The sequence below is a fragment of the Palaemon carinicauda genome, chromosome 18, assembly GCF_036898095.1.
Source record: "Palaemon carinicauda isolate YSFRI2023 chromosome 18, ASM3689809v2, whole genome shotgun sequence".
In the NCBI taxonomy this organism is placed as follows: domain Eukaryota; kingdom Metazoa; phylum Arthropoda; class Malacostraca; order Decapoda; family Palaemonidae; genus Palaemon; species Palaemon carinicauda.
In genome coordinates, this window is record NC_090742.1 from 51,096,524 (window position 1) to 51,111,987 (window position 15,464).

The window sequence follows — 15,464 nt, forward strand, 5'->3', positions numbered from 1 at the left end:
GAGTATAAAATAGCATTAAAAACAACAGACCCCTCTGTTATGTCCGAAAAAATTACCTAAATATCCGGAGCCCAGAACGATGAGTGGATACGAATAACTAGTCTTATAGAACATAAATATAAAGAAATTCTCAGAATACGGGATACCCACTGGAGTGAGAAGCGTAAGCAAGAAAGGACAAGGAGACTAAAAACAACCATCAAAATCCGTAGGCTCCGGAAAACAGGATAACACAACAAAAACAGATGGGAATATGAATGATGCGCCGGAAGACATGCGAAAGTCCGGCACATAAACTAAAATTATATAGTAATAATGCCGGAATACATGCGTAAGTCCGGCGCAAAAATGCTATGTATGTAACCCCAAAATACATTATAAGCTCCGCCGCAGGCGTCCTCCCGCGAACCAGCCAACAACACAAAACGTTAACAAATATAGGATAAAAAACGGTATCAGAACAGAGTGGGGTATCTGAATCCGATCGAAGAAACACAACTACCATACGTAGAAATGAATCTTAATTATCCCAACCCTCCGGGATGGGAGGATAAAAACAAGGATGGATAAAATGGGGGGGGGTGTCGGGAGACGAGGCGCATACCCAGTCCCGAACGCCTGGGGGCCAACCGAGGCAAAACGAGGAGAGAGCGCTACCCACACCGACGTAGGGAGCGTATGAGCCAGCCCCCCACCTCGAGGAACTTCCCGTTTTCTACCAGAGAGCACGTAACCAAAGCCTACCCCCTAGGAAGAGGGAGGCGAAAGGCGTAAGGGGAAGGACACCAAGGAGGGGGGGGGACCAGCACAAAATCAGGTGACCATTGTGATCGGAGGGGTGGGAAGGCCACCCATCAAAACACAAAAGAAAGACCCGAAAAGGCGGCAAGCATGTAGCTTCCCACGTAGTACGTAATAACACAATGTAATGGCAGACGTAAATAATGACTGGAATAAATGCTAACACGCAAAAGGAGGACATTAGGGGGAAAAGAACACGGTGTAACAAAATAAAAGGTAAAACTTTCAAAATCGGGAAGAAGCCGAAATTGAGAGGACACAAAGCAATTAAACACCAACAAGGCTTCCGAAATCGGGTAAAATAACGATCCAGAACAACCAAACAAGAATAAAACACACGTGTTCGACTCCCCGAAATGAACTCAAAAAACATAAAGGCTGGCAGGAAAGGCTACCCACCGAAACCGCTTACGGTTTGGCCAAGTAGGCTAACAAGCACAGCGCAAAAGTCATAAAAATAAAATACAATCATGCCAAAACATTAAATTAGATGTCCATAACATAAAAAGGGCTTATAAATAGTATAAGGAACTAAATGAAAGCCCGATAAACAAAGAGATCACGAGGAAGCGACACCAAAATGGGAACCTGAACAAGCGGCGATAGGATGATAAAATTAGAAAACCCAACACGGTAAAAGATTAAACGAGTGTCACTACCTAGAAATAACAAACTGACAAATTTAATACTCAACTTGGGAGCAGGGATCTCTAAAACGTCGGACATCTTTAAAAACACAAAACAACACAGAGCAAAGCAAAACACGTCTGACCAACGCTTGTGCCATGGAGGAATGAGTTAAGGGGGTGGGGAGGTGTAGGGGTGGGGAAGGATGGTCGTAGTAGGAGGCAGCAGACGGGTGTAGGACAGCACCTCGTTGTTCCGGGGGATGTTGATGAGGGAGAGGTCTAATTGGTGAGGGACCTATGGTCGTGGTTCTATCATGCCCCAGTTTACTATACCGACACTCATAGAGTGAGTGAGCTGGTTTTATTCCTGGCATTCCATGCATTCTTTTTTCTCTAGTATATTTAGCAATAACTATGACTTAGAAATGGTGCTAGAGGAGCATTTCCCAGAGCGACACAGGTCGAGCCCAGAAATCAGGATTTTTATTAATATTGTCTTTGTAAAAATACAAAGAAAAACTTTGAATGCCCTCTAAGATTCACTCATTTTGTTTTCCATTGACCACCTAAAAAAGAGAGCTGAAAAGGAGAATACATCCAGGATTATGACTGACGTGACCCTTCCGCCTTTAAGACCTTAATCCATCTTCTGCATCAAGACTTCTCTAAAGTGAAATCTCTAGGTAAAATGACTAAAATTTCATTTTACATTCAGAATTTTTAATTGGGTCAACCATCATCATACCTCTCCACAAGAGGAACAGTATTTGATGACTTTCTTCACCACAATCTTCTAAATCTGAATAATTCAGGACTGAGTACCAAAGAAAATGAGGATCATTATCTGCCAGTAATAACTCCTTTGAATAATTCCCACTGGAATTACTCAACAGATCCAGAAAAGAAATCTATTATTGCTAATAACCTAAATCATAAAAAACATCCAATCTGAACCTGTTGCACATTGATCCTCTATAACCAAGGTTGACGAAAAGACAAAATATGAATGGGCTTGGGTGGACCTAAACAGGGGTGAGTTGTTCTAAAATCAAATTGTCCAAAGGTACGATTGGTCCAAGAACACTATTGGTCTAAAACCATCTCGTCCGAAGGTGTGATAAGTCTCATTACTGTTCTGGAAACAGCCATAGTTATATTTTAATGACTGCTTCATCAATCTACCATACTGGAAACACTCGTAGTTATATTGTAACTACTGTTCTGGAAACACTCATAGTTATATACTGTATAGTGTTAAATTCCCGGCCATGGTCGAGAAAAAAACAACACGTCTTCTTGTCTTGATTGAACTTTCCAAGTGATCTTTTATTACGTCACCAAAGTACAAAGTTACCTCGTTACCTCAAAAGGATACACAATGGCGCCATCTAGCAACTTATAAATATACAACAAATGCGATCATTTCAGCACCCCCACTTGATCACATATTACACCTTATTACAACATATATTTCTACAATACACTTATTTTAAAATAATAAATTACAGAATATGAATTTTAAGGCCAGTGAACAAAATTATTTGACTTTCTTGCAGTCATATTAGTTCCAGCCAAAAACAAATTTGTTGAATTTATCCAATTTAAATTTTGTTGTTGATTTAGTAAACATATCTCCTACTATTTCATCTGTTGGACAATATTTGGGAAGAATTCTTCCCTCGTCTATTTCAATGCGAATGAAATGATAATATCAATATGTTTTGATCTTTGATGTTTTACAGGATTTTTGGATAATGCAATGGTACCTTGGTTATCCTCATAAATAAGAACAGGTTCAAATTGACATGCCAAATCTAAATCATTCAAAAGTTGCCTAAGATACGACCCTTCCTGAATGGCCGCCGCCAATGAAATGTATTCTGCCTCACATGTTGACAAAGCTACATTTGGTTGCCTTTTTGACTTCCATGACACTAATGGCCCTCTTTCACTCAAACTGAAACAATAACCACTAGTGCTACGTTTATCATCAGGTGATGATGCCCAATCAGCATCACTGTATCCAACAATGTGTAACATTTCATTTTCACATTTGCTAAAAACAAAGTTCATAATCCAAAGTGCCATTTAAATACCTAAAAACATGTTTTACAGTAACCCAGTGGTCATCTATTGGGTTTGACAAATATTGTGATAATTTTGTGACTATCCAACATAAATCTGGTCTTGTACATGTCATAACATATATCAGACTACCGACAGCTTCACGATATCTACTATCAGTCAACGTTTCATCTGAACATTCTATCTTTTGTTCTGAAGGTGTATGTCTAGGTGTACTATTGGACATATCAAACCTTTCTAATATTTTACATAAGTACCTTCTCTGATTTATCTTAATAGTTCCATCACATTGTTTAAAACACTGCCAAGAAAATGAGAAAATTTTCCTAGATCTTTCATTTTGAACCTGTCTTTCAACATTTGTTTTAGATAGTATAATAGTTGTTTGTTACTTGCTGTAACAATCAGATCATCAACCCATACAAGTATGATAACCACCTCATCTTAAAAATGTTTAATATAAACACAATGATCCACTGAGTTTTGCCTAAACCCCTTTTCATCCAAGACTTCATGTAAAAGATTATTCCGCATTCTACCTGCTTGTTTCAAACCATACAGTGATTTGCTAAGTTTGAAAACTAATTTACATCCATTAGGTTGTTCAACCTCAAAACCCTCTGCTTGATCCATATATATAGCACAATCAATTTCTGCATTTAGATATGCAGTTTTTACATCCATCTGATGCAGAAATAAATCATTTTATGCGGCTAATTGCATTAATACACGAATTGGCGTAAGGTGAGCTGTTTGAGCAAATGTTTCACTATAATCAACACCCTTTACTTGGCAATAACCTTTAGCCACATATCTAGCTTTGTAGAATTTATTACCAACAGCATCATCTTTCATTGTGTACACACAGCGTCTCCTCACTGCTTCTCTGCCTATAGATAACTCTAAGTAAAAGTATTGTTTTCTTTCAAAGAGTTCATTTCATCCTGCCTAGCTTCTTCCCAATGTCTACCTTGATCATTATAAGTCTGAGGAAAAGCACACTCTGTAACAGTAATCTATACTATATAACACTTGGTTTTTGTCATCAACATTAGTAACATAATCGCTCAAATACGCTGGAGGTTTTCTTTGTCTAACAGGATATCTAGGTGTTTCACCCTTTTCCTCTTTTGTTCCCTCATTTGCTTCCAAAATACCAGGGTGGTGTTGCTTAACTACCTGAACATTTTGGCCTTGATCTAGTGGTTCCCTATCAACTTCCTCATTAGGAACTACGTCATCAAAAATATCATCAGACTCATAATAGTTGGCTTTCTTTCTCCTGCTTGTTTGACACAAATTTTACAAGTCTTATGTCTCAGGACTTTATCGATTTCAGGTAAATATACTAGATAAGCTGGGCTACCCTTGTCGTATCCTACAAATATTCCTTTTGAGCATCTATCATCTAATTTCTTTTTGTCTATTATATACATAACAATCTGATCCAAATACCCTCATGTTTGACAAATCTGGCAGTATTCCTGTCAAGGCAAAGAAAGGAGTTTGTTTTAAATGATTACTCAAGCACCTATTGCAAATATAAGCAGCAGTCATAATTGCATATGGCCATAACAATTTTGGTAACTTGATTGAATTAGCAAAAACCTTCCCATCTCAAATAGAGTTCTCCAATTTCTCTCAGCTGTGCCATTTTGGTGCAGCAAATATGGAGCAGACTTTTCATGCTTAATTCTGTTATCAATAAGTACATTGGTAAAATCTTGAAATGTAAACTCTGACCCATTGTCAGACCTTAGTCTTTTAATTTTTCCATACAGAACAGTCTGAAAAAATCTTTAAGGCAGAAGTGGCATCACTTGTTTTTCAGGAAATACACAAAAATTATCCCTGTACAATCATCTGTAAATACTATAGCATATCTAAACCCTTCACCTGAAACTGGTTCTATTGGACCTGCTAAATCAGTGTGTACAAACTCTTAGGGAACTTCAGACTTAGTATCCCTGTTTCTGTTTCTAGTTTATTTCATTTTACCTAACACATATATCACCATTATCAGGTTTAACATCTGGATGTATAATTTTCCTGCCCTTTGTTACACTTTCCAGCTTTACAATATCATAGTAGTTGCATTGTCCTAAGATGTTATGCCATTCTTTCTAATCACAAGCATAATTAACATTATCAACATTGATATGAACATTATTCATTTTTAAGTAATACAAATGATCACTTTCCAAGTGATCTTTTATTACGTCACCAAAGTACAAAGCTACCTCGTTACCTCAAAAGGATACACAGTGACGCCATCTAGCAGCATATAAATATACAACAAATATATGCGATCATTCCAACATATAGTTTGTGCCAAATTGCCTTATACATCCTACTTATATTCTAACTACTGCTTCATCTAACTGATAGTTTGTATCAAATTGCTTTTCTACTTTTTTTTCTGTAAACAGCCATAATTATATTTGATATTTACTTTCACATTTTTAGTGTATTTGTCTTTATTATATTCGATATTTACTTACACAACATTTTAAGTACATTCACCTAATCCCTATCTTGAAGTCTCCTGTGTGTGAAATTGTTCTTTCTGAGAGAAGAAAGGAAAAGCTTTCTGTAAATGGTTATTTATTTACACAGCACAAAAAAAAAAAAGTTTGAAAGACCAGTGGTAAACAAACATTTTACTGGAGATGTGAAAACAGATTTTGTATAGGAACTGCAGTAACTCAATGTGAAAATAAGTCATATTGTGACAAGAGAGAGAGATCATACTTGCGGAGCAGCTAAAGCTAATCGAAATGGTGTAGTCAAATGCCGTAACAAAATAAAACAAAGAGCAATTGAAACCAATGACAAACCTTGCCAAATAATTCAAGACATATGGACTTCAGTTAATTCCTCTATTGTACCATATATTGGGAAACAGGGGCTCTCAAATAATTAGTAAGTAGGTTGCGTAAAGAGGGTCTAGTAGAACCAAGTTATTTTTGATGATATATAAAATCCAGTGGAATACCAACAAACACTTTCTGATATTTACCACTTGTTTTAATGTGAAGAAACTTGAAGATACTCCCTTTTGGATAATGGGTGGGACATTTAAAACTGTTCTAATAGTTTTCAAGAAAATGTATACTATTCATGCGCCCGTTGGACCATGTGAGATGAGCCGAATGTTGAAATTGTTGTATGTGCTAATGTCACGAAAAAATGCAGAACGTTACATTCAGTTATTCTGTGATCTATAAGATTATGCAACAGAAAAAAAAGAATTATCTTTGTCCTAAAAATGATAATCAGCGACTTCAAAATTAGTGTTTCAAATGCAATAAAATTTGAAATGCGTGGAATAGCTAACAAGGGTTGCGTTTTCCATTTGGGACAAAGCATCAGTAAGAAAATAATTCCATCTCATTTAAAAACCTTATATGGCACTAATGTAAAATTTTCTTTAAAATTCTGCAGATGACAGCACTAGCCTTCTTACCTACCAGTGAAATTTAGGCTGCATGGATAGAACTTAGGGGCACAATTCTAGATGAAGGAATTCAGGCTGTCAATTACTTCTACGAAAATTATGATAGGGTAAAAATTAGATGCAATGTCCTCCTTTTTTCCACCATTTTTATGGTCAGTACATGACAGAATAAAACTTGGCATTCTAAGAACAAGAAATAGTCGAAGCATGGCAACGACAGTTAAAGACATTACCAGGTTCTACACATGTTGGAATATTAAAACTAATTAGCAAACTGCAAAGGGATTAAAACAATTTGGAAGAGCAGATTAAATGCAATATTCAGGGAGAATCTAACATTAAACTAAACCGAAAAATATTGAACGTGAAGTGAGAATCTTAAAAATTTTCAACGAGACCCAATAATGGTACTGTACTTTGAATTTTCTACAAGCACTGGCACACAATTTAAAATTTTGAGTGCGCATTTATAAATAAATATTGCTTACATTAAATATTTGATTTAATTTTGTATTTTTAATATGTATTTCTATGTAATAAAGTACTTGTATTTGCATTTAATAAGTAAAAGTTTGGTCATTTTAACTATAAACACTACTTATTATGTTAAATAATTATTGCATTCAGTATTTTAAATATATATATATATATATATATATATATATATATATATATATATATATATATATATACACTTACAGTATATCTAAATAAGCCCTATATATTTTTTTGATACATTAATGTCTGGATTCTCTTAACGACCTCGGGATCAGAGCCCCAGGCGAAATCACACAAAGACAAGAGCTTGTGACCGTCCAGGAATCGAACCCTGTTCCGGCAAGCTTGCATAGACAGTGACTACCACTTGGCCACGAAGAAAGATAAAAGTCAATGACAATTCTTCCGTACTTATACCTATCGAATTTAGGTGTTTTGTACTTAGAATTGAAATTAACCAATCTTCACCATTGTAGCTAATTAGTAGTTTGTTACTTGGCATTCGGTTAATGATAAATTTTGCACATTTAGACGTGTTTTTCATATTCAAATAAGCCATATATATTTTTGATACATTAATGTCTGGATTCTCTTAACGAACTCGGGATCAGAGCCCCAGGGGAAATCACACAAAGACAAGAGATTGTGACCGTCCGGGAATCGAACCCTGTTCCGGCAAGCTTGTATAGACAGTGACTACCACTTGGCCACAAAGAAAGATAAAACTCAATGACAATTCTTCCGTACTTATACCTATCGAATTTAGGTGTTTTGTACTCAGAATTGAAATCAACCCATTTTCACCATCGTAGCTAATTAGTAGTTTGTTACTTGGCATTCGATTAATGATAAATTTTGCACATTTAGACGTGTTTTTCATATTCAAATAAGCCATATATATTTTTGATACATTAATGTCTAGATTCTCTTAACAACCTCGGGATCAGAGCCCCAGGCAAAATCACACAAAGACAAGAGCTTGTGACCGTCCTGGAATCGAATAGGTATAATTACAGAAGAATTGTCATTGACTTTAATCTTTCATCGTGGCCAAGTGGTAGTCACTGTCTATACAAGCTTGACGGACCAGGGTTCGATTCCCGGACGGTCACAAGCTCTTGTCTTTGTGTGATTTCGCCTAGGGCTCTGATCAGGACGACATGGCCTGAGCCCAAAAAACGGATTTTGAGTGAAGCGAAAAATTCATTTTTTGGTGAGGTAGCCATGTCGTCCTGATGGACCCACCCTCCTTTTATAAGGCTGAATGAATCCATCACAAAAGTACTGTATCTGTAGCACCTTGCTATCGCTACAAGGAATAATAAGATGGCGCCCGGACGTGACGTCATACAGGTACTCAACAGTATGAGATAGAGCGTGCCTTAATAACGGCTCTCCTCCAATTCTTGCCACTTTCCCCTCTTGAAGCGTAAACGCTATTAGGGGTGTAGATAGCCATGTGGTGTGTCAAGAATATGTCCTCTGATATTATGCGATATTCCTAAGGCGAAAGCCAGGGATATCCGCGCCAGGAGTTAGAATTCTGGATACCTTAAGTAAAATTCTCTGGGATATATCACTGTAGTTAAATATAACCTAGGAAGCTACTATAAAGGAACTTCCATCTGGACGACATGGCTACCTCACCCAAAAATAGATTTTTCACTCCGCTCAAAATCCATTTTATCATTAATCGAATACCAAGTAACAAACTAACAATTAGCTACGATGGTGAAGATGGTTTGATTTCAATTCTAAGCACAAAACACCTAAATTCGATAGGTATAAGTATGGAAGAATTGTCATTGACTTTTATCTTTCTTCGTGGCCAAGTGGTAGTCACTGGGTATAAAAGCTTGCTGGACCAGGGTTCGATTCCCGGACGGTCACAAGCTCTTGTCTTTGTGTGATTTCGCCTGGGGCTCTGATCCCGATGTCGTTAAGAGAATCCAGACATCAATGTATCAAAAATATATATGGCTTATTTGAATATGAAAAACACATCTAAATGTGCAAAATTTATTATATATATACACACACACATATGTGTATATGTGTATATATATATATATATATATATATATATATAAACATATATATATATATATATATATATATATAAACATATACTGTATATACATACTTATATATGCATATATATATGTATATATATATATATATATATATATATATATATATATATATATATATATAATGTATATATATACATATATATATATATATATATATATATAATTTATGTATGTAATTAAGTACTTGTAGAAGTGCAAGTTTCTGATTTATGTTTTTGTTTTTTTATCTTTGCCTTTACATCAGTTTTAGACTAATTGACATTGGGCCAATAGGTCTATTGGACGAATTAGTCTAATAGACCAATTCGCTTTGGACTAATTGGTATTAGGCCAACTGTCGTGAGACCAATCTTACCAAACCCATAAAATCAAGCTTTGAGAGAAGTATTATGAACATCCGAGTAGTTTCATATGAATAGTTGTTTTTTTAGGGATGTATATGGTATTCTCTAGATTTAGAATATTTTTATCAAGTTATCATGCTTTCTCTATAGTCTGCTTAATTATACCATCTTGAATTTCAGATGTTGAAAAAATTGAAGTGGTAGATTCATGTCACAGTGATGTTGAAGAAGCTTCTTACAGAATATGTAAGACACCTGCAAGACATCTTAGAAAAAGACTTGATGGTCAATTTAGTACGAAAACTTCACATAGACTTCCAAGGAAGTCAACTAAGGCTGGAAAAGACATTTATGATATTTTTTCATCATCAGATGAGGATAATGAATTTGAAGACAAGAAATTTTTGAATGTTCCAACTGTTTGTGATAATCAGCTTACCAAGACATCTGGGAAGCAAATGTCTAGTTCTTCAGGCTGCCAGAAGTTAAGTAGCAGGCATTCTAAAAAACAGAACTTCAATGTTGCTGAAATAGAAGAGCAGATGAACACACTTAGTTTGGATAATGGCTCAAGTGGACATGTTCTTAAACTTTCTAATCTAGTCTCATCACCTGACTGTTTGTCTTCTAAAACTTGTTCTAAAGGTATTGAAAATATATGTGATAGTAATTCCAAAGTTACTGAAAGCAAGGGTACAGAAAATAAATATTTTTCAAAAGCATACACTGAAAGGAAGAAAAGAGTTACAAAGAATGCACCAGTACCTGCCACACCCACTGTGCTTATATTCAGTGACAAAGATAGTCCTAACAGTGCTGACGATGTTGAATTTTTAGAAAAGGAGGAATTGAAACCTGGTAGGGGAAGGCAGAGGAAAATAAACACCGAGAAAACTTCAAGAGAAGATAGCAATAAGAGAGCTACCTCTGTGTCAAAAAATAAATCGGGAGAAATCGGCACTAGAATAAAAACAAGGAGCAGCAGAACAATAAGATAAAATCATTGAATTGCAGCCAGATCAATGGGAAGAAAATAGTTAGCACCAAACTTTTGTACCATACTTTTCTTTTAATAAAGATTTTTACTATAAATATTTGTCATAATATATTAAAAAGTACAAGTTTTTCAGTTGTTGGAAGTGTGTATGAATACATTTAAACATAGAAATATTTTCATCACATAATGTAGATTTATTTCTTTCATTTTTTATATTTATGTGAAAAAAAATCATATATTTTTGTCCTTAAAATTCTCATTCTCTTAATCTTTCCTTTCAAGGTTTTTAATATTTGGATACCAAAGTTTATATTTACATTCATTTGTTATATATGATAATTATGTGTATGATTGATAAAGGATTGATGCATTTTAGAAATTCAATATGTTAGCATTGTTGATTATTTTTTTCAAATTGTTTGCTTTTGGGATGTATTAAACTAAAACGGACAAATGTGCATATCTCATTTTGTTCCAAACATTTAGTGATAAACAGTAGTCACATCCACTTAAGTGAAATAACTTTCACAAACATACAGGAGACATTTTTAGTTGAATCCTCAAGGTACCTTTGCTTTGATTATTTTTATTCTAATTATTCTTTTTACTTATCAGTATATGTTGTTGATAACTGCACAGTACTTCAGCTTAGAAGTTACTTATAAATAAGATCTGAAGTAAATGAAAACCATCTTCCTGTCATTGTAAATTCTAAGAGTGTACAAGGAGCATGGCTAATTGTTAGTATTTATTGTTTTTGCATACTTTAGATGTTACTTCAGTTTTAAAGTTTTCTCTCTGACCTTTGAAAATTTATGGATCACAAGTCTCTGATACTAGATTGTGCTGCTGTTTCCAATGGAATTACATCCAGGTACCTGTACTACGTAAATACATAAGTCGAAAGGCTTGAAATCATTTCCTATCCTCAGATTGTTACTAGGTTATAGTACTGTATTATGAAATTCATACTAAAATCTTATACTTTGTAGTTTTTTACCTTGTATTGATTCAGTGCTGAATCAATTTTTTAAAATTTGTTTCAGGTAAATTTAATTGGAGACTCGCAAAATTTTTTTTTTCTTTTTTTTTGCAATTTTTCTAAGCTTCATGGGAACAGTTTCTTGGAACATTTTAATTTGTTAGACCAGATTGTAAAGAAATTTAAATTTTCAACCCCCCATAATTTACAGATTATCTTTCAGGTTAACCTTACAGTAATACTCAAACCTACGTCATTAATTTGTTCCAAGACACTTGGTGTAAGACTAATTTTTCAATATTAAACTTACCCGATAATCATGTAGCTGTCAACTCCGTTGCCCGACAGAATTCTATGGAGGGATACGCCAGCTATCACAATACTAGAAGGGGGTGTATTTACCAGCGCCACCTGTGGCCAGGTACTCAAGTACTTCTTGTTGACACCTCCTCAATTATTCCTCTGTCGTGCTTCCGGCAAGACGTTCTGGGATACGCTTATGTTCTTGGAGTATTTTCACGACTTTGGTGAAGTATTTCTCTTTGATTTCGGCTGTCGCTTTACTGGAAACTTCTATATTAGCTTAGTTAGCTTTTGGAATTAATTTGATTAATTTTGGTGACGAGAGAGTATGAACTCTCGTTCACTTTTCAATGGCCGACCCTTCCCTTAGACGGAAGTGTTGGTGTCTAAGAGAGTATAGACTCTCTTTCTTAATTTGTTTATATTCGACCTTCCTAATAGTAGGCGGTCTTTTACCGAAGTTAATAAACTTTGAGCCCGTCATTTCGGTTTTACCTGTTAACATATTATGCTATTTCCGCCACAGAGTTTGAAAGATTTTCTTTGACAGTCTCGTACTGTTTTCAAAGCTGAACTAACGTTTTGTTTTGTCTCTGCAGTTGTTGACGTTCAGAACGTTCAACTTGCACTCTATCGTTACGATAGAGAAAGAATGTTCACGGTTTCACGTTGCAGTAAGAGTAACCGTGTCTAGCGTTTTGTTTATTCTTTCTTAACTTAATGGTTTTGATCCTAATAAAGGAACTTTTCAGTTTTTTTTCCTTTAACAATAATATGTTTTAACGATATATATGATTGGGCTCTTCTCTCAGGTTCTAAGTCAAGAGAGAGAGAGAGAGAGAGAGAGATAGAGACGGAGGGAGAAAGAGGATAAACGTTTCATTCAAGCCTGCCAGGCGTACGAGTAACGTCGTTATCGTTTTTTGCTCTTCTCCCTAGTCTCTTTTGGGGAAGAAACTAAACGTTTCTAGAGTGATCTAGTGTTTAGTCTCTTTCCAACCACTGAATTATCTTTCATTAGATTTTTCTGTTACATTGTAATTCTGTTTTCGCAATTACTAACTTTGAGAAAGGATAGAATTGCGTATTTCAGGTACAAACCACTTAAAGTTTCGAGTTCAGTGAAATAAGTGCAAACAGAAATCAAAGTGATAAGTGATTAGTGCGTGAGGGTACTTTTGTGCGCGCCAGTCGTCCTCCCAGTCCGGGACCTCTTGCAAGCTCCCAAGCCCAGGGGAGAAGCAATGTCGAAGGGCATAAGGGTTCAGCAGGCCTTGATCGGCGCACAGAAGTATTCTCGGTGGTTGTGGGCGTGTCTTACCGAGACCGTCACTCCCACCCGCAGACGATTGAGCCCTTATTTTGCTCGTCTGCAGAAGAGATTAGGGGAGAAAATAAAGGCAGAGTAACGCTGGTCTCAGGTCTCAAGACTTCTTAAACGTTAAGTCCAGACCTATGCCAGACGTACGAAGTTAAAGTTCACAACCCGAATGCAGTCATTGGGTTAGCTCTGACTCTCCTCAGTCATCAGTTGATTACACTCCGCCTAAGAGGAGTAAGGTTCTGCCACAACAGATCTCTGCTGTTAAGGCTTTACCTCAGCAGAACTTAGTGTCTGCCGACCCCAAGTTAACTCTACTGCAGTCCATACAGTCACAACTTTCGGTCTTGATGCGTGAGTGTCGGGCTGAGAGTGTTGCACCTCCTCCTCCGCCTACACTCCCTCCACCTGTTCTCGCTCCGCCTGTGCTCGCCCAGCCTGCACCTGCTCCGCCTGTGCTCGCCCAGCCTGCACCTGCTCCGCCTGGTCGCAGCACCATCTGCCAGGCGTACGATGTTGTGAACTCTACTACAGTCCATGCAAGCACAGCTTTCGGACTTGATGAGTGAGTGTCGGGCTGAGAGTGTTGCTCCTCCGCCTCCGCCTACACTCCCTCCTCCTACACTCGCTCCGCCTGATCACAGTACCATCTGCCAGGCGTACGATGTTGTGGACTCTACTACAGTCCATGCAAGCACAGCTTTCGGACTTGATGAGTGAGTGTCGGGCTGAGAGTGTTGCTCCTCCGCCTCCGCCTACACTCCCTCCTCCTACACTCGCTCCGCCTGATCACAGTACCATCTGCCAGGCGTATGATGTTGTGGACTCTACTACAGTCCATGCAAGCACAGCTTTCGGACTTGATGCGTGAGTGTCGGGCTGAGAGTGTTGCTCCTCCGCCTCCGCCTACACTCCCTCCACCTACACTCGCTCCGCCTGATCGCAGTACCACCTGCCAGCAGTTCCACCTGCCAGGCGTACGATGTTGAGACACGTGCTGAGTTTGCTGTTCCCTGTGGTGTTCAGCCTCCGCCTTTCTTAAGGCAACCTTTACATTGGGATCAGGAGGATTATACCTCTCTTCCTCCGCCTCCACTTGCTGCTCCACCAGTGATGCAACACTCGGTTGAGGTACAACAACCTCTCCCGTCCATGAGTCAGTTTCCTCAGCTCTTGCTGCAGCGAGCTCAACCCTCCATAAGGCAAGCACCACAACACCTTAGCCTTGCGCCTCAGGAGCCTCAGCTTGCGAGACATTTACCTTGTTCTGCGCAGCCTCTTCCTCATCGCGCTCCGCTCACACCACAGGAACTGGAACTTGCTACTCCGCTTCCGCCAACCGCTCAGCAAGCGCAACCCTTGGGTTCAACCACTCATGCTAGGAGTCAGCCTCCTCCACCCATGCGCCTTCCTTCTGCTTGTCTTTTATTCAGCCTTTGCAGACTGAGCCTCAGGTGTTCCCTCATCGGAGTCTTGAAGAGGAAACCACACTATTGTTGTTCCAGCTCGTTCTGACTCTGCTGTTCAGCATACCATGGTGTAAACCCCATGCAAGCATGCATAAAGCACTCTAGCACTGGTCATGGAATTTCTGAGAAATGTTAAACGCCATGCACACGCTCTGCTTTCCTTTCAGCAGGCTCTGCTTACAGCAGGCTCTGCTTACTACATGCTCAGCATTCAGCATGCTCTGCATTCAGCATGCTCTGCATACAACATGCTCTGCATACAGCATGCTCTGCATTCAGCATGCTCTGCATACAACATGCTCTACATACAGCATGCTCTGCATACAGCATACTCTGCATACATCATGCTCTGCATACCTTACCGCATGCTTCTCAACACATCTTGGGTTGTTGCCAACTCTCTAGACTGTCAAGCAGTTTCATAACGTTGCCTTCTAGTCTGCTGCTTTGCACCAGTGAACCCTCACTCAGAGAACTTAGCTTTT

At 37.8% G+C, this 15,464-nt stretch overlaps 1 protein-coding gene across 4 annotated transcripts in view; it reads left to right on the forward strand.

Moving 5' to 3' along the window:
* Positions 1–12,175, forward strand: part of LOC137657816 (uncharacterized) — a 514,523-nt gene extending 502,348 nt beyond the window's left edge. For all 4 annotated transcript variants that reach the window (XM_068392347.1, XM_068392350.1, XM_068392348.1 and 1 more), the window contains exon 21: positions 10,088–12,175. In XM_068392347.1, the coding sequence (XP_068248448.1) occupies positions 10,088–10,905 (818 nt within the window). In that variant the 3' untranslated portion in view covers positions 10,906–12,175. The remainder of the gene's footprint in view (positions 1–10,087) is intronic.
* Positions 12,176–15,464: the final 3,289 nt, after the last annotated feature.